Genomic DNA, 26,127 nt, shown 5'->3' on the forward strand with positions numbered 1-26,127 from the left:
ATGGGAAATAACTATATTGCATGGCAAGAGAGATGGTTCCTCATCTCAAAAATTTCAAGGGGTAGTTTCAGACTGAAACAGAGTCTGGTACGCTTCCTTCTCATTTCTTAAAATCATGATTAAATTTATACAGGCTTTGGGGCAGTGGTGAGATTCAAATAATTTAACAACTGGTTCTCTGCCCTAATGACCAGCTGGGTAGGTGTGGTCATGTCGGGGGGGGGTGTGTGTGTCATGTGACTGTGGGCGTGGCCAACTCAACATCACTGTGGTCGATGGGTGCTTCGCCTTAGCTGTTGCAATGCAATAAGGGTTAACCGGAGAGGCAGTTTCTGTCTGCAGGGGAATAAAGATTAGGCTAGAGACAACACCAGGATGTTTCCTTCCTGCCTTCCTTATAGGATTAGCCCTGTAAAGGGGGGGGAGCGGGAAAAGAAAATGAGATTTCTTCCAACAACTAGTTCTCTGAACTGCTTAGAAAGTTAACAACCGGTTCTCCCGAATAGGTGCGAACTGGCTGAATCCCACCACTGCTTTGCGGGTTTACATCAGCAGGTTTTTTCTTTCTTCACCATTTTGCTCGGGATGAATCCACAGTGGCATCTGTGGATAGCCACATGGCGTGGGACACCTTCCTTGGTATCTGTTTATCTGAAATTGTGGACTCGATATGTGGTTTGAAAAGTAAGACAAGGTGTAACAAGAGATAAATACACACATTCTGAATGTGCAACATAAGCCTTGCCAAATAAAGATTGTGAAACAGGCCTTACCCACCCCAGATGGTGGTGTAGCGCTCCAAAACCCCAGGAGCTGAATTCTTTCTCAGTTTTCCTTCCTGGGATCGTTGTAACGTGAAATACCAGAACTGGTCTTGGAGCCCTCTGCATACAAAGCACGTGGCTATCTCTAACTTTAGGGCGCTGTTCCATGGGCTCCATACCGATTTCGCTTGGAGAGCTTATGCCCATGCTTCAATCTCCTCTGAACTCAGTTGGATGCACACATGATTAATCTGGGGCAGATTGCACCTGTTGCGATGCTTGATCAAGGCACGATATAGTATATCCACAGGCACATAAATATCAAATTAAAAGGAATTGAATTGGGTGTGAATGTTGAGCCAAGGTTGTTTGCAACAGTATCCAGGACATTAATCTTCACATACTTTTGCACATGCCCATCCCAAACTTAATTACGCTGTAACCTAACACCCCAAATTCTATGGTTCTTGCAGAAGACTGTTTTGAATGAGTACGGCTGACCTAGGTCGTTTTCAGGTCAGCCAGCCTCCTCGGGTTTATATTCTCACTTGGTGTTTTGTTTTTAAGTTGTTCCCTTGACTTACTCCTAATTTGGGAAGGGATAAGAAGGCAGACTTAGAGAAGGAATAGCCAACACTCCAGAAGACAGTCTTAAGATACAGAAGGATCTTGACAAACTTGAACATAGGGCACTATCTAACAAAATGACATTCAGTGGTGAAAAAAAGTAAGGTTCTACATTTAGGCAAGAAAAACGAAATGCACAGGTACAGTATAGGTGGTACCTTGCTCAATAGTAGTAACTGTGAGCAGGATCTTGGAGTCCTAGTGGACAACCATTTAAACATGAGCCAGCAGTGTGCAGCAGCTGCCAAAAAAGCCAACACAGTTCTAGGCTGCATAAACAGAGGGATAGAATCAAGATCACATGAAATATTAATACCACTTTATAATGCCTTGGTAAGGCCACACCTGGAATACTGCATTCAGTTTTGCTCGCCACGATTTAAAAAGTTGTAGAGACTCTAGAAAGAGTGCAGAGAAGAGCAACAAAGATGATTAGGAGGCTGGAGGCTAAAACATATGAAGAACAATTGCAGGAACTGGTTATGTTTAGTTTAATGAAAAGAAGGACTAGGGGAGACATGATAGCAGTGTTCCAATATCTCAGAGGCTGCCACAAAGAAGAGGGAGTCAAACTATTCTCCAAAGCACCTAAGGGAGAACAAGAAGCAATGGGTGGAAATTAATCAAGGAGAGAAGCAACTTAGAACTGAGGAGAACTTTCCTGACAGTTAGAACAATTAATCAGTGGGACAGCTTGCCTCCAGAAGTTGTGAATGCCCCAACACTGGAAGTCTTTAAGAAGATGTTGGATAGCCATTTGTCTGAAATGGTATAGGGTTTCCTGCCTAGGCAGGGGGTTGGACTAGAAGATCTCCAAGGTCCTTTCCAACTCTGCTATTTTACTGTATTGTAAGTTTAGTGAACTTTCCAGTTGCCAAAATTTGCTTGTCAGGGCCTTAGACCACCAGGAATAGTTATGTGAGCTTGAAGAATTCTAGAAACAGTCCACATCCTACATGACTTGTTTGAAAGGATTTGTATTAATTCCATAGAGTTTTATTTATGGTGGCCAATCTAAGAATGACGGAATCTTCTGGGTTGATTATTGTACTGAGTAATGCATTTGTAGTAGAGCAACTTCAGGTTTGCAGACATCCATGCATGGAAGGAAATATGCAGTGGGGTAATTCAAGGTTCTGTCTTAGGCCCTCTATTCTTCAATATTTCCATCAATGATTTAGATGAGGGGATAGAAGGGGAAATTTGCAGATGACATCAAGCTGGCAGGAATGGCCAGCACCCCAGGAAATAGGCTCAAGATACAGAAGGATCTTGACAGACTCGAAAATTAGGCCCTAGCTAACAAAATGAAATTCAATGGTGAGAAAAGTAAGACTCTGCATTCCGGCAAGAAAAAACAAACAAACAAATGTGCAGATATAGAATAGGTCAACAGTACTAATTGCGAGAAGGATCTTAGAATCCTTGTGGACAATTATTTAAATATGAGCCAAAAGTTTGCTGCTGCTGCCAAAAAGCCAACACAATTCTAGGCTGCATTAACAGAGGGGTAGAATCAAGATAATGTGAAGTATTGGAACTATTTTATAATTCCTTGTTAAGGCCACACTTGGAATACTGCATCCAGTTTTGGTCACCACAACATAAAAAAGATGTGGAGACTCTAGAAAGAGTGCAGAGAAGAGCAATAAAGAGGATTAGGGGACTGGAGGCTAAAACACACGAAGAACAGTTGCAGGAACTGGGTATGTCTAGTTTAATGAAAATAAGGACTAGGGGAGACATAATAGCAGTCTTCCAATATCTAAGGGGCTGACACAAAGAAAAGTGGTATCATTGTATCCTCCAAAGCACACGAAGGGAAAACAAGAAGCAATGGATGGAAACTAATCAAAGAGAGAAGCAACCTAGAACTGAAGAGAAATGTCCTTTAAATTAGACCAATCAATGAGTAGAATGACTTGCCTCCAGCAGTAGTCAGTGCTCCAACACTGGAGGTTTTTAAGAAGAGATTGGACAAACAATTTGTCTAAAATGGTATAGGGCAGTGTTTCCCAACCTTGGCGACTTTAAGTCCTATGGACTTCAACTCCCAGAATTCCCCAGCCAGCTGGCTGTGGGATTCTGGGAGTTGAAGTCCACAGGACTTAAAGTCGTCAAGGTTGAGAAACACTGGTATAGGGTATATTGTGTAAGAGGTTGGACTAGAAGATCTCCAAGGTACATTCCAATTCTGTTATTCTGTTAATGCCTTGGATATATTCCATTTAATTATCACACACAGACATACACACAGACACACACACACCTGTGCTGTGTGTGCGCGTGCACACAGGGTCCCAATATAAAAGATCTTAGAGAGTTAAACCTGGATGTTATTGCCATTGTATGGATACAGCTAAAGGATGCGGTGGCTCAGTGGCTAAGAAGCTGAGCTTGTCCATCAGAAAGATCAATAGCAATAGCAATAGCAATAGCAGTAGACTTATATACCGCTTCATAGGGCTTTCAGCCCTCTCTAAGCGGTTTACAGAGAGTCAGCATATTGCCCCCAACAATCTGGGTCCTCATTTTACCCACCTCGGAAGGATGGAAGGCTGAGTGAACCCTGAGCCGGTGAGATTTGAACCGCTGACCTGCTGATCTAGCAGTAGCCTGCAGTGCTGCATTTAACCACTGCGCCACCTTGGCTCAGCAATTGGGCGGTTTGAATCCCTAGCGCCGTGTAATGGAGGGAGCTCCTGTTACTTGTCCCAGCTTCTGCCAACCTAGCAGTTTGAAAGCATATAAAAATGCAAGTAGAAAAATAGGGACCACCTATGGTGGGAAGGTAACAGCATTTCGTGCACCTTCAGCATTCAGTTATACCGGCCACATGACCACAGAGACGTCTTCGGACAGCGCTGGATCTTCGGTTTTGAAACTGAAATGAGCACCACCCCCTAGAGTCGGGAATGACTAGCACATATGTGTGAGGGGAGCCTTTACCTTTACCTATGGATACAACTGGAAATTCTGTTCTCATATGTGTAACATCTTGATTCAGGGTATTTTGACATCTTTGCTCAGTCTTGTTAGAGACTGTTTATACGGCGTTTAGTTATGCCGGCCACCAAGGTGTTCCACGGGGATTTTACCTTCTTCTCTGCACAAGCCACCATACAAAATAACAGGCTATTTGTATCAATGGATTTGTATTTATTGAGATTTTTTCCCCCAGAGAATAAAAGAGATTGAAAGAAGAGAAGAAGTACAAAAAATGAAAAAGAAAGAAATTAAAGTTAAAAGAATGCATACTGGATCCCCAACCTTTTTAAAAACACATAATTACAATTTTACTGACTTGCTTCCCTGTGAGATATTATACAGACTCCTTCAGTCCCTCATTTAATCCATATCTTTCTTAATCTTCAAATCTATAAATCATCATGACGTTCTCTTCATCTTCCAGCAAAAAGTCCATATAAGGTTTCCAGTCTTTTAAAAAATGCTTTAGTTGTTTTTTTCTTGGACCAAACCTTTGCCATTTTGCAAATTCGAACAATGCTTCTTAGAATGAGATGTCCTGAATTGGAGATAATAGGGGAGGTGGATTCCAAGCAACACAGCATAAAGTAAAAACATTACATCCTGTGATTTAGAAATCAATGCAGTCTGAAATTGAATTGTCCTGTTTTGCGACTATTTCACACTGCCAGCTCATCCATTACTCCACTTTTTAGTGATACTATTAATCTATTAACCATGTCACAGTGGTTAGAGTGCAGTACTGCAGGCTATTTATGCTGACTGCCGTCTGCCTGCAATTTGGCAGTTCAAATCTCACCAGGCTCAAGGTTGACTCAGCCTTCCATCCTTCCGAGGTGGGTAAAATGAGGACCCAAAATTGTTGGGGGCAATAGGCTGACTCTGCAAACCACTTAGAGAGGGCTGTAAAGCACTGTAAAGTGGCATATAAGTCTAAGTGCTGTTGCTAGTCAGATGTTTCCCATCCTATACCTTTCCATTTCTTCACCAGAATTTTTCTTTTTAATTTGAGAAATGTCATTCTGACATTTTCAGCTCTTTTCATTGATTTATCAAATTGTTCTGAATGGTGGTGGTGCAGTAGTTAGAATGCAGTATTGCAGGCTAATTCTGCCCGCTGTCAGCAGTTCAATCCTCACCGGCTCAACATTGACTCAATCTTCCATCCTTCCAAGGTGGGTAAAATGAGGACTCAGATTGTTGGGGGCAATAAGCTGACTCTGTAAACCGCTTAGAGAGGGCTGCAAAAGCACTATGAAGTAGTATATAAGTCTAAGTGCTATTGCTATCGCCTTTGGCGGATTAAGGCTCACTGGTGTCCTAAGCACTGACAAATCTTGGTGCCCTCCTCCTTTGTACATACTGTACAAATCTTCATTGTTTTTTTTCTTTCTCAACTTTGTGGTGCCCCCTTGGGCCTGGTGCCCTAAGCATGTGCTTAGTCTGCTTAATGGTTAATACACCACTGGCTATGACTATTTCTGCCTTCATAGGAATTAACTGTCTTTCAGGGTTTCCTGAAGGCTAAAAAAGCCTGGATGTAGTACAACTAGACTCTTCCTGAAAAACCATTTGTATCTTGCTCGCAATTCTGTTCCAGCATCCTAGAAAACTGATGGAGAGGTGAAAGTAAAGATCGAGAATTAATTTCCACTTAATTCTTAGGGAACAACTGCCGGCTCTTGCTGTCTGCCAAGTACAGGTCATAAAACTGTCCGCCAACATCCTTTCACCTTGATTTACCTGTTCTTGAAAAGTTGCACGCTTTAAAATCGCAGCCAAGCCTTGTTCTTGTCATGTATTTCCAGTTGCTCTGCCGAACGTGTCAATGAGATGACGAGAACTATAATTCATCAAGCAGTGTTTGCTTAAGCTGACATTAGGAGTCCCCCCTCGACTCTCTCTTGATCACCATTGGCAACTTTTCTCTCTCCTCTGGAACGATCTCACCAAAGTCAACATTTCGGGGGGGAGTGAGTGTCTATAAGAAAGCTTTTTAACTAAAATAAGACTTACTATATTTTTCAGAGTATAAGACGCACCGGAGTATAAGACACACCAAGATTTTGAAGAGGCAAATTAAAAAAAAAAGTTTTTGCATTCTGCAGATCTCCCAAAAATGACCCGTTTTTTGCAAAAAAGGGCCCATTTTTTGTCAAAAAAGGGCATGCATAGCCTTTAGGAGGATTATAGAGTTCTCTGGGGGGGGATGAGCAAAAAACCAGCCCATTTCCCCCTCATTTTTGCTCTTCCAAGCCCCCAGGAGTACTTTACAAGCCTCCTAAAGGCTATGCACGGTCATTTTTGCAACGCGGGCAGGGCTTTGGGAGGCCAAAAATGCTGCATTCTGGGTATAAGATGCACCCAGATTTTCACCCTCTTTTTTGAGGGGAAAATGGTGCATCTTATACTCTGAAAAATACGGTAAATTTCCAAGGTTTGCTTTTTCTTAGGCTGCAGGAAACTGATCCCGAAGCCGTATGTTAGATCCTGCAATAAACTTCTCTGCAAGACTGGGGGAAAAAAGTTGCTGCTTCTTAAGGAATCATTCAATTTAATGCAACTCTTAAAGCAGTAGCTCCTTTTTCCAGGCTTGTATAGCAAAACAAAGAAGTTTGGTTGTTTTAATGAATAGCAGGTGGGTCTCTTGCACTCATGCGAGGTCTGAAGCAATTCTTCCTGGTTGTTGTCTAAATGTAAACAGCTATAATTTCTACAGCTTTGAGCAGGGAGAGATGCCAATCCTCTTTCTATCTCAGAAAGTTTCTCAGTACTACCGTGTTTTCCCGAAAATAAAACAGGGTCTAATTTTCTTCTGACCCCCCCCCCCCAAAAAATAAGTGCTTGGCCTTATTTTGGGGGAGGTGTTGGGCGCCTTTGGGCCTACCACTCTTTGCAGTGGCCATTAGAGTGACAGAAGGTGTGCAGAAGGGCTATGACTGCGGGAGCAACTGTTAGGCAAGGGTGTGTGGGGTGCATGGGGCATGTTACCCCCTCCCTTTTGCCCCATCCGTCCTCACCTTGTGTTGTTTGTGTGGCACTTATTTTGGGGGGAGGGCTTATTTTAGCACACGTGCACAAAACCCTGATTGGGCTTATTATCTGGGGAGGTCTTATTTTGGGGGAAACAGTGTATAACTATGGAAGGTTTCTACTTTTTGAGAGCCTCTTTTGAGCTAGAACTAATAAACAGCCGAAAGCATTATCCCAAACACTGCAGCTTCCCTGTCCTAATGTTGGAGTGTCCATCAAACCTTCTCAGGTCATTGGGTAGCAATAGCAATAGCACTTAGACATATCGCTTCATAGTGCTTTACAGCCCTCTCTAAGCAGGTTACAGAGTCAGCATATTGTCCCCAACAATCTGGGTCTTCAGTTTACTGACTTTGGAAGGATGGAAGGCTGAGTCAACCTTGAGTCGGTCAGGATCGAACTGCTGGGAGTTGGCAGAATTATCCTGCAATCCTGCATTCTAACCACTTTGCCACCATGATATGGTGGGGAATTCTACCTTACAACCAGGAGTGGGATTTAGTCGGTTCGGACTGATTCGTGCAAACCAGTAGTTCTGGCAATCAGTTGGCCCCTGTTGTGGGGGTCTTTCTCTATTTCGATAGCTTCCATAATTATGCTCTTTATATAAATAGAGAAACACCCCCACAACATGAATAAATGTGACGATACCTCCCACCTACCAGACATCTGGAAACCAGCCCTAGTCAACAAACGAGCCCCACCCGCCACCCAGGCCGTTACAACACAAAACAACAACGGACACACAGCCAGCACCAATCAGCACCAATCTACCAATCATGATACAACCACACAACCAATCATTCCACTTACTGAAAGAAAGCCAGCACTCCACACACCCCCACCAAGATTTATAGAAAGACGGCAGCTCCGACCACGCTTTAAGCCGAAAACAAAATGTTGCCAAGACAATCTCAATCTTACACGGGAAAAGACCCGAATACAACAAGACCAGCATATATATATACTGTTCCTATATATACTGTGTGTGTTTGACTTTGTTTGTTGGAAGCCAGCTGAGAAGGTTACAAGCGGCCAAATTTTGATCATGTGATCATGGGGATGCCTAAGTGTAAAAACCAGTTATAAGTCACATCTCTCCAGTGCTGTTATAGAGCCGGGGTGGCGCAGTGGTTAGAGTGCAGTACTGCAGGCTACTTCTGCTGATCACCAGCAGCCAGCAGTTTGGCCGATCGAATCTCACCAGGCTCAAGGTTGACTCAGCCTTCCATCCTTCCAAGGTGGGTAAAACGAGGATCCGGATTGTTGGGGGCAATATGCTGACTCTGTAAACCCCTTATAGAGGGCTGCAAAGCACTATGAAGCCGTATATAAGTCTAAGTCAGTGTTTCTCAACCTTGGCAACTTGAAGATGTCCGGACTTCAACTCCCAGAATTCCCCAGCCAGCATTCGCTGGCTGGGGAATTCTGGGAGTTGAAGTCCGGACATCTTCAAGTTGCCAAGGTTGAGAAACACTGGTCTAAGTGCTATTGCTATTCGAATAGTCACTAAACAAATGGCGGGAAGGGGAAGATTACCTGTATGCTCTTGTGTCGAACTGTTTCTCTGGGAAGTCAAAGCAAGTTTTTTGCAACCAGGGGCCTTTTACATTTTTCCTCTGACCCTTCCTTGGCTCCTGGCTCACATTCAAGAAGAGGCCTCAGCCCTGAATAGTGTCTGTATCATCTTTTTCAGACATCCTTGTCTGATTGTGCAGCCTTAAAGATCCCCGACTCCTACGCCCGGTTGTACATGCTGCCTCTTTTGTTTCCTTTGTGTGAATTGCCAGGGTGTCTCTCTCTGTTTGATTTGGCATTCCGCAGCGGCTCACTTGGAATTAACGGCCTCTTAACCAAGTGCCTTGAGAGTTGCCAGCAAATACTGTCAAAGGGGAGAAGATTATTTATTATTCATATGATTCCTCTCTCTCTCCCTTTCTCTCTCTCTCTCTCTCTCTCTCCTCCCTCCCTCTCTCTCACACTCACTCACACACACACTCCTATCCTGCTGTTCTTCCCTCTCCCCCTTCTTGCTTCCTTTTAAGTCACTTGCAAAAAATGAAGTAATATCAGTTTTAAATCTTGGAATAACTAAAAATAATAATAATAAGAGGAGTGGTTTCTCCTGGCATCTGGTAACAGCTTCCAGAAGCAGAACTAGCCTATTTGATTATTGATATAAGGAAGTTTCTGTCCTTATATGTGTTGTTTGATGGTCTTAAAGATGCTGGTCATACGTAGTGAATTTTCAATTTGCAAAGTAGTTTTTAGTATAAACAGATTTATATATGCATATATGCATCCTACCTTCTTATGTTCTTAAAGGCAGTTTCAGGCAGTGCATCTTAATCCATCTGTTGGAAGAAATATCCATCTGGTTCAGTTCCAAGTGGGGAGAAAGACACTGGAAACATGGAGCCTGATTGGAAAGATGGCTTATTGGAGGACAGGATCTAATGGGTTTGAGGTCCTGGGCAGCTGAACACATGGAGTGGAGAGTGAGGGTTTTTTATACCCACTCTTGGGTATCCTGGCCCTTGAGCTTCCTGTTCCTGTGCAAGAACATGTATTCTATTGGTTGTCCGACTCCCGGAGGGTTATGCAGGGATCACAGCTAACTTTTTAGGTTGTCTGAATTCAGATTGATTGAAGCCTGGACTCATTGAGATAATGTAATGAAGAAGTTTGTGTCCTGAAATGGTATTGGGCCATTCCTATTGTGTCTTACTGGCTTTCCTGGTTTGGATCTTGAGTGAGGACTGATCCTACCCTTCTACCTAATTCTGTCTTTGTTCAAAATATCCTGTTTTGAATGGATTTCTAAAAGCTGGCCTTTGCTTACTGTGCTTCCCTGAAAATAAGTCAGGGTCTTATTTTCTTTTGACCCTCCCAAAAAGCACTTAGCCTTATTTTCGGGGAGGTCTCATTATTTTTGAGGTGCAGGAGGTGGAGAGCATTGTCACCTCATGGCTGTTGCTGTGTTGCAATATTTTAAGGGGGGGCTTATTTTCGGGGGAGGGCTTATTTTAGCGCATGTGCTCTAATGAGGCTTATCATCTGGAGAGGTCTTATTTTCAGGGAAACAGGGTAGAATCTGCTTGGGGGGCAGGGAACTGTGGTTCTGAGTCTCTGTTTCCTTTAAGATTTCTTTTTCTCTTTTAGGGAAAATATAATATTCCGCCTTTTTAAATATTTCTCAAAGTATTTCGTTCTTCTAGGAGAGCGGTGGGTGCTAGCTTTCTACACATCTGTTCTTGGCCCTGGAAAGTCCTTCTCCCCAATGAGATGTTGGTGGCCAGGTGACCACAGAGGCTCAACCAGTCATGAAATATAAAAACAATAGGATGCTCAAAGGAGCAGAATGGCATGACGCCATCACTTTCAATCTGCCCTGCCTTTAGCGTTTTCAATTGTGTTTTTTTCCCTAATCTGTAGAGAATAAAAGGGGCTTTGATGGACAGAAATGAGCAACAACAAGTATGTTTTTTTAAAAAACCCGAAAGTATTACCATATTTTTTGAAGTATAAGACACCTTTTTCCCTGAAAAAAAGAGGCTGAAAATCAGGGTGCATCTTATACACTGAATACAGCATTTTTTGCCTCCCCAAACCCTGCTCCCTTCACCAAAATGGCCATTCATAATTTTTAGGAGGCTTCCAGAGTGCTCCTGGGGGCTGGGGAAGGCAGAAAACAGGCTGTTTTTTGCTCAGTTTTGCTCTCCTAAAGGCTATCCATGCTCTTTTTTGCCTCCTTTTGTCCCCCCCCCCACTCCCTCAGGAGCACTCTATAAGTCTCCTAAAGGCTATTCATGCCCTTTAAAAAAAGAGGGGGCTCGTTTTCATGAAAAACGGGCTGTTTTGGGGAAGTTTGCAGAGTGCAAAAACTTTTTTTAAAAAATTTGTCTCTTCAAAACCTTGAGGTGACGCAGTGGTTAAATGCAGCACTGCAGGCTACTTCAGCTGACTGCAGTTCTGCAGTTCGGCTGTTCAAATCTCACCGGCTCAGAGTTGACTCAGCCTTCCATCCTTCCGAGGTGGGTAAAATGAGGACCCGGATTGTTGTTGGGGGCAATATGCTGACTCTGTAAACCGCTTAGAGAGGGCTGAAAGCCCTATGAAGCGGTATATAAGTCTAACTGCTATTGCTATTGCTAAAGTGATGGGGATCCATATTCATGATTAAAATACATCAGAAGGAAATCTTTTGGATTGTACCCAGAATGCTAAATTTTTCTCCAGAAGCAGTACAATTGCTTTGGCTCCCTGCAACAAATCCAGTCATCTATTTTATTCCCACATATACACCATCAGCACAAGTATAGGCTCTAACAAATATGTACACACGGTTAGAGATGCCATAGGGGGTTGCCATAAAGAAGAGGGAGTCAACTTATTCTTCAAAGCATCTAATGGCAGGACTGGAAGCAATAGATGGAAACTAATCAAGGAGAATCTATGGAGATTCTCAGTCATCAAGGTTATGGTTGTTCCAAAGGTGCTGTAAAAGGAGGATTAAGAAGCCTTTTCCGAGTCTGCAAAGGTAAGTAGAACGGGGGGGGGGGAACAGCTGTGCCGCACAATTTAGCTTTACTAGGAAGCAGGATTTCCTGCTTTCTAGCAAATATAAATCGCACGGCACAGCTGATTGTGCACAGCTGATCGTTGGAACGTAAAAAAACGCTACCGGTTCAGGTGAACTGGTAGTTCTGACGATCAGCTGTGTGACAATCAGCTGTGTCGCGTGATTTCTAATTGTCAGAGCTGATCGTCAGAGTTACCAGTTTGCCCGAACCGGTAGCATTTTTTTTACTACTGGTTCGGGTGAACCGGTAGCATTTCACCCTTGCATGGTACCTTGGCTGCCTCCAATTGGTGGCAGGTCACACAGAGAGCAAGCTTAGCCTCTCAGAGGTGGCTCTGATTCTGTGACTATCCTATATGGGCAAATGCTTTCCAATTCAACAAGACTGTACTTATATTTTACAGTTCTTCCAGGAATGTTCTAGCGATATTCTTGGTCTCATTCAACCCCCACCTCCCCTTGTCTATTATCTTCATCTAATTGTGTTTCCTTCACTGTTACAAGCAGAGTCCTTTTTTTAAGTTCATCACCTGTTTGCACCACATGCCAAAATGAATGTATGTTTGCTGATCAGTGCCTCAGTCTTTATTTGTTCAACGACTGATCAGCAGTTCACGATATTCTTAGAAACCATTTCCAAATCCATAATTCACCACTATTTATTTTCTTTCTTTTGTTCTTGCTCCGTGTCTTGCTTTCACAGCCGTACATTTCCACTAAGAAAGTCTTGCTTTAACTATTCCTATCTTTGTTGGTAGTCTGATCCTTGATAGTCTTCTTTCTTTGTATACTTTATAACTAAAATTTCCATCTCACTCAAAAAGAGACTCTAAGGTTTAGATTCTTATCTAAGTTTCCTGCCTCCTCAAGATGTGACTTGCCATATTTTTCGGAGTATAAGACGCATCTTTTTTCCCTCAAAAAAGAAGGTGAAAAGCTGGGTGCAAAAATGTTGAATACAGCATTTCTGGCCTCCCGAAACCTGAACCCCTTTGCAAAAATGGCCATGCATAGCCTTTAGGAGGCTTCCGGAGTGCTGCTGAAGGCTGGGGAGGACAAAAATGAGTGAAAAACAGACTTTTTTTGCTTGTTTGTGCCCCCCTCCAGCCCCCAGAAGCATTCTATAAGTCTCCTAAAGGCTATGCATGCCCTTTTTTTTGACAAAAAAATTGGCCCGTTTTCACGAAAACAGGCCGTTTTTGGCAGGTCTGCAGAGTGCAAAAACTTTTTTTAATTTGCCTCTTCAAAATCTTAGTGTGTCTTATACTCCAGTGCGTCTTATACTCTGAAAAATGCGGTATCTAGCATGCTGTCCATTTTTATCCATTCTTGAGCTCAATAAAGTCATCAGTTTTGTATTTATGAAGTACACAGATTGGCATTACCAGTGGTGGGATTCAATTTTTTTTTACTACCGGTTGTGTGTGTGTGTGTGTGTGTGTGTGTGGCTTGGTGGGCGTGGCTTGGCTTGTGGACATGGCAGTGGAAGGATACTGCAAAATCCCCATTCCCTCCCCACTCCTGGGGGAAGGATACTGTAAAATCCCCATTTCCACCCCATTCCTGGGGGAAGGATACTGTAAAATCCCCATTTCCACCCCATTCCACTAACCTGCTTTCCAGCTCCGTTCTCCTTTGCAGGGCAACAGAAGATGACCCAGCCAATCAGCTGGGACTCTGATCAGCTGGGACTGAGGCAGCAAATAGATGGGGGCAGGGCCAGTCAGAGATGGTATTTGCCGGTTCTCCAAACTACTCAAAATTTCCGCTACCGGTTCACCATAACCGGTCAGAACTGGCTGAATATCACCTTTGGCCATTACCTTTGCCTTTTAAAAATATTTAACTCTTTTCGTTTTCCATTTTTGGCTTTTCTAATGAGCTCTTTTCAGCCTGATACATTTTCATCTGTCAAAGAATAGCCATCTCCGTATTGAGATTTGTAACTTTTAGTGTCCAGTTTTAATGTCAGCTGCTATGTCTTCTGAAACTGCAGCTTGTGATGTATATTTCCTGTGCAAGTTAAACAGATAGGAGGTCAATGTGCATAGTTAACCCTTCTTATTCTGAATGGTTCTATTCCTCCAGACTTCATTCTTATGGAAGCTTCTGTTTCATTGTGAAATCCTCCTCAGTAGAATAATCGGATATTTAGGTATGCTTAGGATAGATTGGGAAGCTAAAAAAAAATCATTCTGGAAGGTGACAGTGGCAAATCTGTGACAAGCAAAACAACAACAACAACAACAACAAGTCCCAAGGAGATTTGACAATTACTAATGCATGAATGTTGTTTCTTGAGGCAGTAAAACAAAGACACAAGTTATTTCAGCATTTTGAAGGGCTTCTATACATGCCCTTGTTTATTGGGTCATTGATTTCAGTGGAGAAAAACAATGGAGAAAAATATATAAGAGCCGAGGTGGTGCAGTGGAGTGTAGTACGGCAGGCTACTTCAGCTGACTGCTAGCTACAGTTCAGCAGTTCAAATCTCACCAGGCTCAAGGTTGACACACCAGGCTCAAGGTTGACTCAGCCTCCCATCCTTCCGAGGTGGGTAAAATGAGGACCCAGATTGTTGGGGGCAAGACGCTGACTCTGTAAACCACTTAGAGGGAGCTGTAAAAGCACTATGAAGTGGTATATAAGTTTTAAGCGCTATTGCTATGGAGCGATGTATAAATCTGTTATTATTATTATGGCATACCAAGGGAAGATAGATGTGTAAAATAAATAGAATGGAGTATTGCAGGCAAACTCTGCTCACTGCTAGGAGCTCGATCCTGACCAGCTCGTGGTTCACTCAGCCTTCCATCCTTCCGAGGTGGATAAAATGAGGACCCAGATTGTTGGCGACAATGTGCTGACTCTGTAAACCGCTCAGAGGGGGCTGTAAAGCACAATGAAGCGATATCTAAGTTTAAGTGCTATTGCTATTGCTCCATCCAGGTCTCTCAAAAATTTGGCAGATAGCACCTGCAGCAAAGATTATACAATGAACTGAGATACACTGGGGCAAAGATTATGGATTGCTATAAGCAACGTTACCCTCAGCAGTTACAAGAATCTTTCACTCTCATTTATCCGGTGCAAACAAATAACAAGAGAAAAAAACAATGAATGTATTTTGTATTTCTAATTTGCAAATGCATTTGGCATATATGTAAATGCATTTTGCATTTTTAATCCAATATACCTAGAGGGTATCAGGCTGGAAAATGGTAATAGAGCTTGATTTTAATATATGCACTGTTGGAAGAAATAGCTATCTGGTTTGGTTCCAAGCCGGGAGATAGACACTGGAAAAAAGGAGGCTGATTGGAAAGAGAGTTTAATGGTGAACAGAATCACCAAGCACATGGTTCTGGTGCAGCTGACCACATGGAGTTGAGAGAGAGGGGTTTTTATACCTTCTCTTGGGCTTTGCACCTGAGCTTCCTGTTCCTGTGCAAGAACATGTATTCTATTGGCTGTTGTCACATTTCTATGGGGTCATGTTTGTCTGAGCTCCCAGGCTTGGTTGAAGTTTGCTGGGTGATGCAATGTCCTTTGGAGTTTGTGCCATGTGGGGAGCTCTGCTGCTAGATGGGTTAATCTTAGTCATGTCTTAATCCCATTACCCCGAAGCTGGAGGTCTTTTGTCTTTCTTAATGGGCACCAAACATCTGCTGTAGGCAGGGACCTTCTTTCTGTCTTTAAAACATGTTTCTTCTTTTATCATCCAGGGAAATATAATATTCTGGCTTTTTTAATATTTCCCAAAATATTCCATTCTTCGAGGAGATGGGTGGGTACTAACTTTCTATAGCATTGTTATCTGTTTTTAGAATTCTGATTGTTACTACAATCTATTTTTGTTTGCCATTTTGCCAAAATTTGCCATTTTGGTGGAACTGCCTAACATCTAAAGAACATTTTGTCAGGGCTCCAAATAGCATCCAAAAGTAAATCAGAGTCCGAGGCAAAGTTCCAATTTATTAAGAGAGCCATGTGGGCACATCTGGGAAAACCCAAATCTGAAAGCTTCCACACCTAGTTGAAAGTTCAAGATCCTGCCCCCACACCCACAAGTCCATCACATGGTCCAATCCCCCACTGCCATGCTGGCAGTTCCACCCATCCAGTTCCGGTCAGGTGCAGAGGTGCAGAGACAAAGGATGACCTTGGCTTTCTAGAAAGGAATTTTGTTATGGCTACATATCACACAACTCCGTATAATCCCTTCTCTCATTTTCCCACAATAGAAAAAATTGCATAGTAGAATAATAGAAAGTGTGGCAGGCCTGAGGTCCAAAAGAAAAGATGGCTTGCAGGCGTGACACATTTATTGCATCCATCTATAACAGGAGGGCAAGGTAATTTCCCTTCCTGGTTCTTAATGTTGTTTTTTTTCTCTTTCAGGGATCTAACCTTGGTTTCCGTGGGGAAAGTGTAATCAACATAAACCATTATGCTACCAAGAAAAGTGTGGCAGAGAGCATGTTGGATGTGGCCCTCTTTATGGCTAATGCTGCACAGCTGAAGGGAGTCCTGGAACAGGGACCTTCATTCCACTATTATGTGGCTCTGATAGTTCTCATCAGCGTGTCCCTCTTCTTCCAGATGACCATTGGGATTCTCCTTATTGTGATGAGTAAGATGGGGATTTTTTGGGGGGGGGGTTATAAGGAGAGCTTTCCTGTTCTTTGCTTCAAACTGTAATTGAATTGTTTGAGTCATTTACAAGAGAAGCTACTGTATGTGAACAGTCCCAAAATCCAAATGCCTAAACTGTGCCCTAGAACCGTGATGGCAAACATATGGCATACATACTGGAAGTGATCATGGGGACGCTGCAAAGGACGTAACTGTGAAAAATGGTCACGTCACGTTTTTCTGTGCCGTTGCAACTTTGAACAGTCACTAAATGTTGTAAGTCAAGAACTACTGTATATGTTTTAATGAAACTTAGTGTAGTGTTAGTATATTAATACAAATAGGTAAAGGTAAAAGTTCCCCTTGCACCTATGTGCTAGTCGTTCCGGACTCTAGGGGGCGGTGCTCATCTCCGTTTCAAAGCCAAAGAGTCAGCGCTGTGCCGTCGTGACTAAACGCCGAAGGCGCACGGAACACTGTTACCTTCCCACCAAAGGTGGTTCCTATTTTTCTACTTGCATTTTTACATGCTTTCAAACTGCTAGGTTGGCAGAAGCTGGGACAAGTAACGGGAGCTCACTCCGTTACGCGGCGCTAGGGATTCGAACTGCCGAACTGCCAATCTTTCTGATCGACAAACTCAGCGTCTTAGCCACTGAGCCAGTTGGTTAAATAAGCTGTAATCTAAGAACTACTGACATTTTTGACACTGACATTAAGACAGTTTCCTGCTGCTTAAAAGAAACGGGGATCTCCAATACTTTGTCCTATCCCATCTTTAAAACCCGCGCAATTTAAGATCCAGCGGATTTATCAATAGCGCATTCGCTGCCTCCCCCCAGGACTGTTTGACTACAGTTACTCTCCGTCCTTGTCTATACTAGCTGGAGTTGATGAGAAGCGAAGCCTTAAACAATACTAAGCTTTCCCATTGAAGCAGAGAGCTTGGAAGCCTCCAATTAACCAGGTCACAGCGAGCAATCAAATTTCCATCACAGTGCTCTTGATGGGAAGACTTTGATACTTGCTGTCCGCAGCCATGAAAACACGGATGTGTTTGTTGCACGCTGCGGCTGAAGAAGCGGCCTACACGCACCTTCCTGCATTGACCCCGTTTCTTAAATAAATACAACCACCCTGGTGGTATTTTTCCTTCCCTTTGTAATAGCCCTAGTATATTTCTCTGAATCTCTTGTGGTTATATATAGAGGAAACCGTCTCCGCAACTGTCTGGGTTGGTCCTCCGTGCTCCTTCCCCTTGCTCCCCCCCTCCTCCCTGTCCCCCCCTCATGCCCTTGCATGATAAAAGCAGCCTGTCTTTCTCTCCTTATGTGTTTGGCATTGAAAGGAATGACAGGGTCATGAACTTGAGCTCCATACAGCTGCAGTCCTCCTGTATCAATAGAAACTCTCTTCTATATATAGAGGCTGATTGTTAGCATTCTCAACATGCATGGATCCTGCACCCTTGGCTTTCAGCTTCTTAAAAATGTCTGACCAACAGGGGGTCCAAACTGTGACACACACACACACACACACACACACACACACACACACTTATTTCAATGGCTCAGTGTCATCGAATCCGTTCTTCAAAAGCAATCAGGCCCTGTTGGATGGAGAGTTGCGTTGGGTTTTCGGTTAAACAAACTTTGTGGAAAATTGCTAGGGAGGGCAGCTCACCAAGCACCAAGGCGCCTTTTGCTATTGGTTCCACATGTCATTTGCATGACAGCAAATCCTGCTCCTTGGCGGGGGGGGGGGGGAGGAAAGTAATCAGGAAGGGCCACATGTTTCCTGTCACCTGTTCTCCATATGCACGTTTTATTTTAAGAGTGGTGTAAACTTATATTACATCAAGGAAATGTATTGTTTTTGCATTCTCCTCTTTGCTAAGCAGTGAGAAATTCAAGGAGGGGAGAGAACCCAGGATGCAATTTGCTCCTGAAATATTTGATTTAGCTATAAATATGCAAGGAAAGACAAGCAACCGTAACGGATCGAAGCCCTGTTTCTAAGCTTTTACTTCTCACTGCTGTGTAGACTGTGTGTGTGTGTGGGGGGGGAATAATCACATATAGGATTGGGAAGGACATCATGGTTTATTACCCTGACTTTTTTGGGAGAAAAATCAAATAAGACCATCTTAATACTCAAGAGGGATGCGGTGGCTCAGTGGCTAAGACGCTGAAATTGTCAATCAGAAAGGTCGGCAGTTTGGCGGTTCGAATCCCTAGCACCATGTAATGGAGTGAGCTCCCGTTATTTGGCCTAGCTTCTGCCAACCTAGCAGTTAAAAAGCATGTAAAAATGCAAGTAAAAAAATAGGGACCATCTTTGGTAGAAAAGTAACAGCATTCTGTGTGCCTTCAGTGTTGAATCATGCCGGCCACATGACCACAGAGATGTCTTCAGACAGCACTGGCTCTTCGGCTTTAAAACGGAGATGAGCACCGCCTCTAAGTTCGGGAATGACTATCACATATGTGCGAGGGGAACCTCTACCTTTACTTAATACTCAAGAAATCATAAAATAATTCAATGCAGTTTTGTATATTTCTTTTTAGTGTTTTCTGAGTCTCGGGCAAAAGCACCTGTAATTAAAGGGAGGGAGGGAGGGGGGAAGAAAACAAAGTACCTCTGTCTGAAATTTTGACCATATTAGATTTAATGCTTTTAGCTCGACTGAATCTGAATGATGTGGCAAAACAGCAGCGCCTGGACTTGCTCAACAATATTACCACGATCCTCGTCTTCATCATAGTCATTATCAACATCTTCATTACAGCCTTTGGGGTGCAGAAGACAGGGCTGTATCCAAACTCTTATGGACGAAGGTTCTACTGACTCTTGGAAGGGTAAGAAGGGGATGGAATTCCTACCTAGCTCTTCGTTTGACTAGGTTGACATTTCTTAGTGGACCCATTTTTCTTCCCATTCTTTCAGCTTTCAGCTGTCTGGTTAGCTACTTGAGGAAAATTAACTTGGTAAAGGGTTACAAACATCCATTGGGAGAATGGATAGAGACATTTTAAGATGGATAGAAAAGTAGAAGGTGGTGTGTAGTGTGTAGTGTACTAAGGGGAAGTGTGTAGTGTTCTGAGGGGAACAGTGTAATGTCTAGTGGTCTGAGGGGAAAGTATGTAATGTTCTGAGGCGAAAGTATGTAGTGTTCTGAGGGGAAAGTGTGTAGTGTTCTGAGAGGAAAATGTGTAGTGTTCTGAGGGGAACAGTGTAATGTCTAGTGGTCTGAGGGGAAAGTATGTAGTGTTCTGAGAGGAAAGTGTGTAGAGTTCTAAGGGGAATAGTGTAGTGTTTAGTGTTCTGAAGGGAAAGGGTGTAGTGTTCAGAGGGGAAAGGGTGTAGTGTCGTGAGGGGAACAGTGTAGTGTCTAGTGCTCTGAGTGAAAAGAGTATAGTCTTTTGAAGGGAGCCAAAGAAAAAAGAGCTGTGTATTTAAGATCAGGGGGTTACATAAAAGCGAAGTGTATCCTAAAAGAACATAAGGGCTCAAAAATAAATAACTTTATGAATCGAGACTGAATATAAAAGCTTTTCGAGCAGTAGTTTTCGGCAGGTTCCAAGCGCGGCTTACTTTCCCAGTTACTCAGAGGCTTTGGTTTAAGGTGGCACTGCTTTACGCCACCCCTCCTCCTCCTCCTACACGCGACAGGTGCCTCAGAGACTTGGCGGGCAGCTCAGGGGGCCAAAATGACTTCACTCCCCAGGAGCCACCGCTGCCGCTACCGCCTAAGCCCTCCCAGGAGCTGAGCGGAGCAGGAGCCCCAAAAACGAAAGGTCTCTCCTTTCCAGTCATCACTGCCCATTGTCCCTATTCCTGATGCAATTTGTGAAGCTGCTTGCCCTTATGAAGACATGGAGGTGGCGTTTTAAGGCTTTCAATGCCTATGGCTATAGGTAGGAAAACGGGGGCATCTCGGGAGTGAAGCCTTCGGTGCCAAGTGCCGAGTCCCCCTTCTGCCACCATGAAAATTACCCCTACCCCACAGTGTGTAGGGTGATAGGGTTAGTTTTAAATGGATAGTGAGGCTTATTTGCCAGCCTCCCAGTTGGCAAAACAGAAATTTTCACCAACTGGAAGGAACATGTGTGTGAGAGAGAGAGAGGGAAGGGGGAGAGAGAAAGAAAGAGAAAGAGAAAGAAGGACAGAGAAAGAAAGAAAGTGGGAGAGAAAGAGACACAAGAAAGAAAGAAGGGAAGGAAGAATGAAGGAAGGAAGAAAGGAAGAAAGAAAGAAAGAGAAATGAAGGAAGGGAGGAAAGAAAGAAAGTGGGAGAGAGAGAGACACAAGAAAGAAAGAAAGAAAGAAAGAAAGAAAGAAAGAAAGAAAGAAAGAAAGAAAGAAAGAAAGAAAGAAAGAATTTATGATCACAATTGAGCCCAAAATTTTGGTTGCTAAGCAAGAACATTGTTAAGTAAATTTCACCACATTTTCCAATTTGGCCACGCCCACCTGGTCACATAACTACCAAGCCATGCCCACTCAGTCACATAACCCATCGAGCCACTCCCACAAAACAGGCCACACCTACAGAATAGGTTCTAAAAAAATTTGAAACCCACCACTGACAGAGATACAGTGAACAATGTTAGTGTAAAATAGATTTAGCCATGTTTTCTTTTCTTTTTTCTTACCTCATGTCTAATATACTTTGTGCAGTATTTCTAATACTTTGCATGATTTTCATTGATTGATCACACGCTAACAAGTCAGTCTCAAGTCTTAGGAACCATGTAGATCATGGGTGTCAAACTGGCCGCATCATGTTGCTGTCACGTGACGTATTGTAACATTTTCCCCTTTATGGAGCCGGGATGGCATGGCCTATGTGTGATGCATCCGGCCCAAGGGTCACCAGTTTGACACCCCTGATGTAGATCAAGGGTGTGTAACTATGGCAACTTTACAACCTGTTGACTTCCACTCCCAAGAATCCCATGGCTCAGGAATTCTGGGAGTTGAAGTCCACAGATCATAAAGTTGTTATTAGTTGCCCATCCCTGAAGTAGATAGATTTTTCCGAGGAGAATCTTGGATAAAGTTGCCAATTCTAAAACATCATATCGTGATGTTTCGCATGTGTATCAATCATTTCATTTAGTACTGGGGAAAAAAATGCAGTGCAAACACTTCTTTTTAAATCAACTTTTATACAAATAGCTCTGGGACCCATTTTGGGCGAAGAGGTGAAGAAACATATTTTATAACATTTTTTTTAAAAAAAAGGAATATTTCATGAGTTCATTCAATTCACCTCCTTTACCTTTCATGATCAGCAGTGTTGGGATGGGTAATGTGCGTGAGAGTCCTTAACCTTTTGGTTTTTCTTGCAGGATGGTGCCCACAGCAGTTGACCGGGAGATCTTTCTTCAGACCTCAATCCTGAAGGGCACCTTTTGATTTTGTTCCGTTTATAAGCTCCCTTTTTTCTCAACCTTTTTCTAATCTATCCTTCCGTAACCAGCTCTACACATCATTCTTGGAAAAGATTGCGTACAACTAAAGCAGCCTGATCAGAAAAGGCACAATCCTAAGCATAAACAGTCCAAATCCCCAAAGGCTCCACTATCTATGTAGACATGGGAAACCTATTGCCATTTACAATTGTCTGGGTACTTGAGAGACCGCCTCCTGCCAATTACCTCCTCGAGACCCATTAGATCTCATAGATTAGGCCTCCTCCGAGTGCCATCTGCCAGCCAGTGCCGGCTGGCCACTACGCGGAGGAGAGCCTTTTCAGTAGCAGCTCCGACCCTTTGGAACGATCTCCCCGTGGAGATTCGTACCCTCACCACCCTCCAGACCTTCCGCACAGCCCTCAAGATCTGGCTATCCCGTCAGGCCTGGGGGTAAAGATTATAATGCGCCCCCACCCGAATGCTGAATGAATGTTGCTTATTTTTTTAATTACATGTTATGTTATATGTCATTGTATGTATCCCCTCCCATATAAGTTGTTAGCCGCCCTGAGTCCCCTCAGGGAAAAGGGCGGCCTATAAATAAACTTATTCTAATTCTAATTCTAATTCTTGTTAGAATCCAGTCTCGGGCAGCATGGACAATAGTTGATGATAGGAGTTATACAGTAGCTGGAGGATAATGAGTTCCCCATTCCTGAATTATTGCATCTTCTGGGACAAGTGCTTGTTATTACACCAGTTGTTCCAAGTGCAAAGATACAGCAGTTCCAGGATCACAGATTTTAGGGACATTTTCAGCAACTACAATGAATATTTTAGGGCAGTGATGGCGAGCCTTTTTTGGCTGCCGTGCCAAAAGCGAGGGGGGAGCACAGGGGGAGTTGTGCACCGGCGTGCCACACCCATAATGCTATGCACATGACCTGCCCCCCCGTGAGCGCATGTGCAGCAACACACACACATCCTTTTGCCGCTTTTTTTCAACCTCCCCAGGTTCCAGAGGCTTTCTAGAAAACAGCCTTCCCCGCCCCACCCCCCAGGGTGCCCTCTGAAGGCCCCAGGGCTGATTTTTGACCTCCAGGGCCTTCAGGAGACTTCCCTGAAGGCTCTGGAGGGTGAAAAACGGACCTACGGAAAAACCAGAAGTTCCCAAACTTCCGGGTTCCCCGTAGGTCCGTTTTTTGCCCCCATAGGTCCGTTTTTCGCCCTCCAGAGCTTTCAGGGGCCGTCAGGAGGCTTCCTTGAAGGCTCCGGAGGGCGAAAACCCACCCTTTGAGCAAAGCGGAAGTTTGTTTGAGGCGAAAAATGGCTTCAAAAGAAGGCCGAAGTCAGCTGGCCAGTGCGCGCATGCGCATTGGCCAGATGACAGGCAATGCCTCACGTGTCCTGACAAATGGCTCCGCGTGCCACCTGTGGCACAAGGGCCATAGGTTCGCCATCACAGTTTTAGGGTGTCATACAATTAGTTTTTTTTTCAGGAAAACTTACTATATCAATCAGAACTTTGGGAAATGAGACATTATCCTAGGGCTGGGTGACTATGGAAACTTATCAGTGGACTTCAACTCCTAGATTTTTCTGAACCAAGCAAGCTGTCTCTGGAATTCTGGGAGTTGAAATCCACAGGCTATAAAGTTGCCATAGCTACCCACCCTTGTTTTAGCGTCATAGAGGCCTCCAAGCAAACATGACTCCATTCCAATTGGGATGTCAAAATCCCATGTCATTTGCAACAGGGGGGAAAGGCAGCCTTGCTTTACAAAGCGTATAAATCTTAATTTTAAACTTGTATTTTTAGTAACATTATCATTTTGTTAAAATACAGACCAGTGCAGGCATTGCCTCTATGCGTGATACTGTACACGCCTTTCAGTATCTAGGAAATAAGCCACAGTATAAACTTCAGCTAACTTTAATACCGGTAATAAGGTATATAGTCATGCATGTTATTTTAAGGCTCTATAGATTAATCTTCTTTTGCAAAGAGTGCAAAACTTGTTTGTATTCTACTTTTACATTATTTGAAAAGGCAGTTGGGTTGTCACACTTGCACCTGGGACATTCTTTGATAGTCCAAATATTATTTGTTTTCTCTTTATATATTAAAATATACCTTATTCAAGGGTGTTCTTTGGTTTCTGTGCACTATAGCTGATAAAAAAATGAAGAGCTTTTAGAGCTGTGTGTGAGTTTAGATTTCAGTGAGTGTGGGATAGTATAAACCAATATTTCTCAACCTTAGCCGCTTTAACGTATGTGGACTTCCCAGAATTCTCCCCAGCCAGGATGGGGAAAATTAATTTAATTTGGAAGTGAAGACAGAGTTTGTATTTTCTACTCCTTCCTATACTGAGGCTATTGGATATTCCTGAACTGTGGTGGAACTCCATGTGCATGAGGTCAAAAGTCTCAAAGATGCTTTTTCAGGAGGCAACTGGACTTTCTTGTTTTTTCTTTGAAGATGTTTCTCTTCTCATCCAAGAAGCTTCTTCAGTTCTGATAGGATAGTGGGGAATGGAAGGATTTATATTCCTTGCAGACAGCTGGTCATTTGCATCCTTTTTGAGGGATTTTGAAGCACTTGGAAAGTCTTGGAAGCATCTGTGTCCTCAGGGTCACCTGAGTGGTGCTCCTGGTTCCTGTAGACTGCATGTTTTTTCTCTGGAAACCCATTCCTACTCCTACACTCTCTAAAAGGATGCACATGACCAGCTGTCTGCAAGGAATATAAATCCTTCAATCCAGGGGTGGGTTTCTCGCCCCGTTCCAACCGGTTCGGTTGGAACGAGGCCGGCGTCGTCCTCGTGCACGTGTGTGGCATCCTCACGCATGCGTGTGGCGCGCGTGTGCACGCGTGCGGCGCCCGCATGCATACTAGCGTCTGTGCGATGCTCCAGCTGCTCCTGGAGGATCGCGCAGGCGCTGTATGCATCCTGCGCATGCATGGAAGCGCAGAATTCGTCAAAACCGGGTAAGGAGCGGGCGGGTGCGCGCGGGCGCGGGTGGGCCCTTTGCCGTTCCCGGAAGTTACTTACTTCCGGGTTCGGCGACCAACCGGTTCGCAGGGACCACCGCAAACCGGTTGAAATCCACCCCTGCTTCAATCCCCCACTATCCTACCAGAGCTGAAGAAGCTTCTTGGATGAGAAGAGAAACGTCTTTGAAGAAAAAACAAGAAAGTCCAGTTGCCTCCAGAAAAAGCACCTTTGGGACAACCATGACCTGGATGACTGAGAATCTTCACAAACTATGAGGTCAAAAGGTATTATTCCAATCTCACAGCAGTTTAGTTGTTTGAAAGTAATTTTTTTTTTCTCACCAGAGAAGTTTGATTTAGTCCCGTCTTAGAGAAACTTGAGTTATCAGGAGAGGCAAGAAGCAGTCTTTTAATATGATATATGTGTTACGTTTTGTGTTAGAAATGTTTCTGAGAAGGATTGTACTGTACATAACTCCCTCTAGTGCTTCTTATTGGATTCAAGAAAGAGCAGGCAAATTAGCATTTATATTTCCAGTTCTTTGTCTTCCTTATAGCGTGCTTTTTATACCCAATAGCTCATGCTGTATTCTATTTTCTACTTTATTTGAACTTATTCAATCAGATTGCTACTTGATTCACCCAAGAAAGTGAGAGGTTGTGTAATGTTCTGAATAAAATATTGGCTGAATTGACTCGCTTAAGAAATTCTTGCATGTTTCCAAGGAAATATTTATTGAAGTTATACTTCCTATCTATTTTTTATGAACCTGATAGTCTCATATATTGAGAATAAAATTACTAGAATTCCCAGGCACTGAATTTATTCCCCTCTGTTTTGTCTATAAGTCTCTTTAATATTTATGTAATTTTTTTTATTAGAAGATTTTTTAATTTTAAAATTAATATTTATGTAATTTCTTACCTGTTCTTTAAGTGTTGTATGACAAAAGCAGTGGTGGGATTCAAATAATTTAACAACTGGTTCTCTGCCCTAATGACCAGCTGCATAGGCAGGGCTCGATGGTCATGTGACTGTGTGGCCATTGCAAACTCAACATCACTGTGGTCGATGGGCGC

The 26,127-nt window shown here is 43.3% G+C and overlaps 1 protein-coding gene across 1 annotated transcript in view; it reads left to right on the forward strand.

Annotated features, from left to right (window-relative positions):
- NINJ2 (ninjurin 2) overlaps positions 1-22,943 on the forward strand; it is an 85,455-nt gene extending 62,512 nt beyond the window's left edge. The window contains exons 2-4 of the mRNA XM_087722466.1: positions 16,396-16,627; positions 19,310-19,487; positions 21,984-22,943. Of these exons, the coding sequence (XP_087578592.1) occupies positions 16,396-16,627; positions 19,310-19,476 (399 nt within the window). The 3' untranslated portion in view covers positions 19,477-19,487; positions 21,984-22,943. The remainder of the gene's footprint in view (positions 1-16,395; positions 16,628-19,309; positions 19,488-21,983) is intronic.
- The last annotated feature ends 3,184 nt before the right edge of the window (positions 22,944-26,127 follow it).

The sequence above is a fragment of the Thamnophis sirtalis genome, unplaced genomic scaffold (genome assembly GCF_051295495.1).
Source record: "Thamnophis sirtalis isolate CommonGarterSnake01/CBP01778 unplaced genomic scaffold, rThaSir2_p1.2 scaffold_9, whole genome shotgun sequence".
Lineage (NCBI taxonomy): Eukaryota > Metazoa > Chordata > Lepidosauria > Squamata > Natricidae > Thamnophis > Thamnophis sirtalis.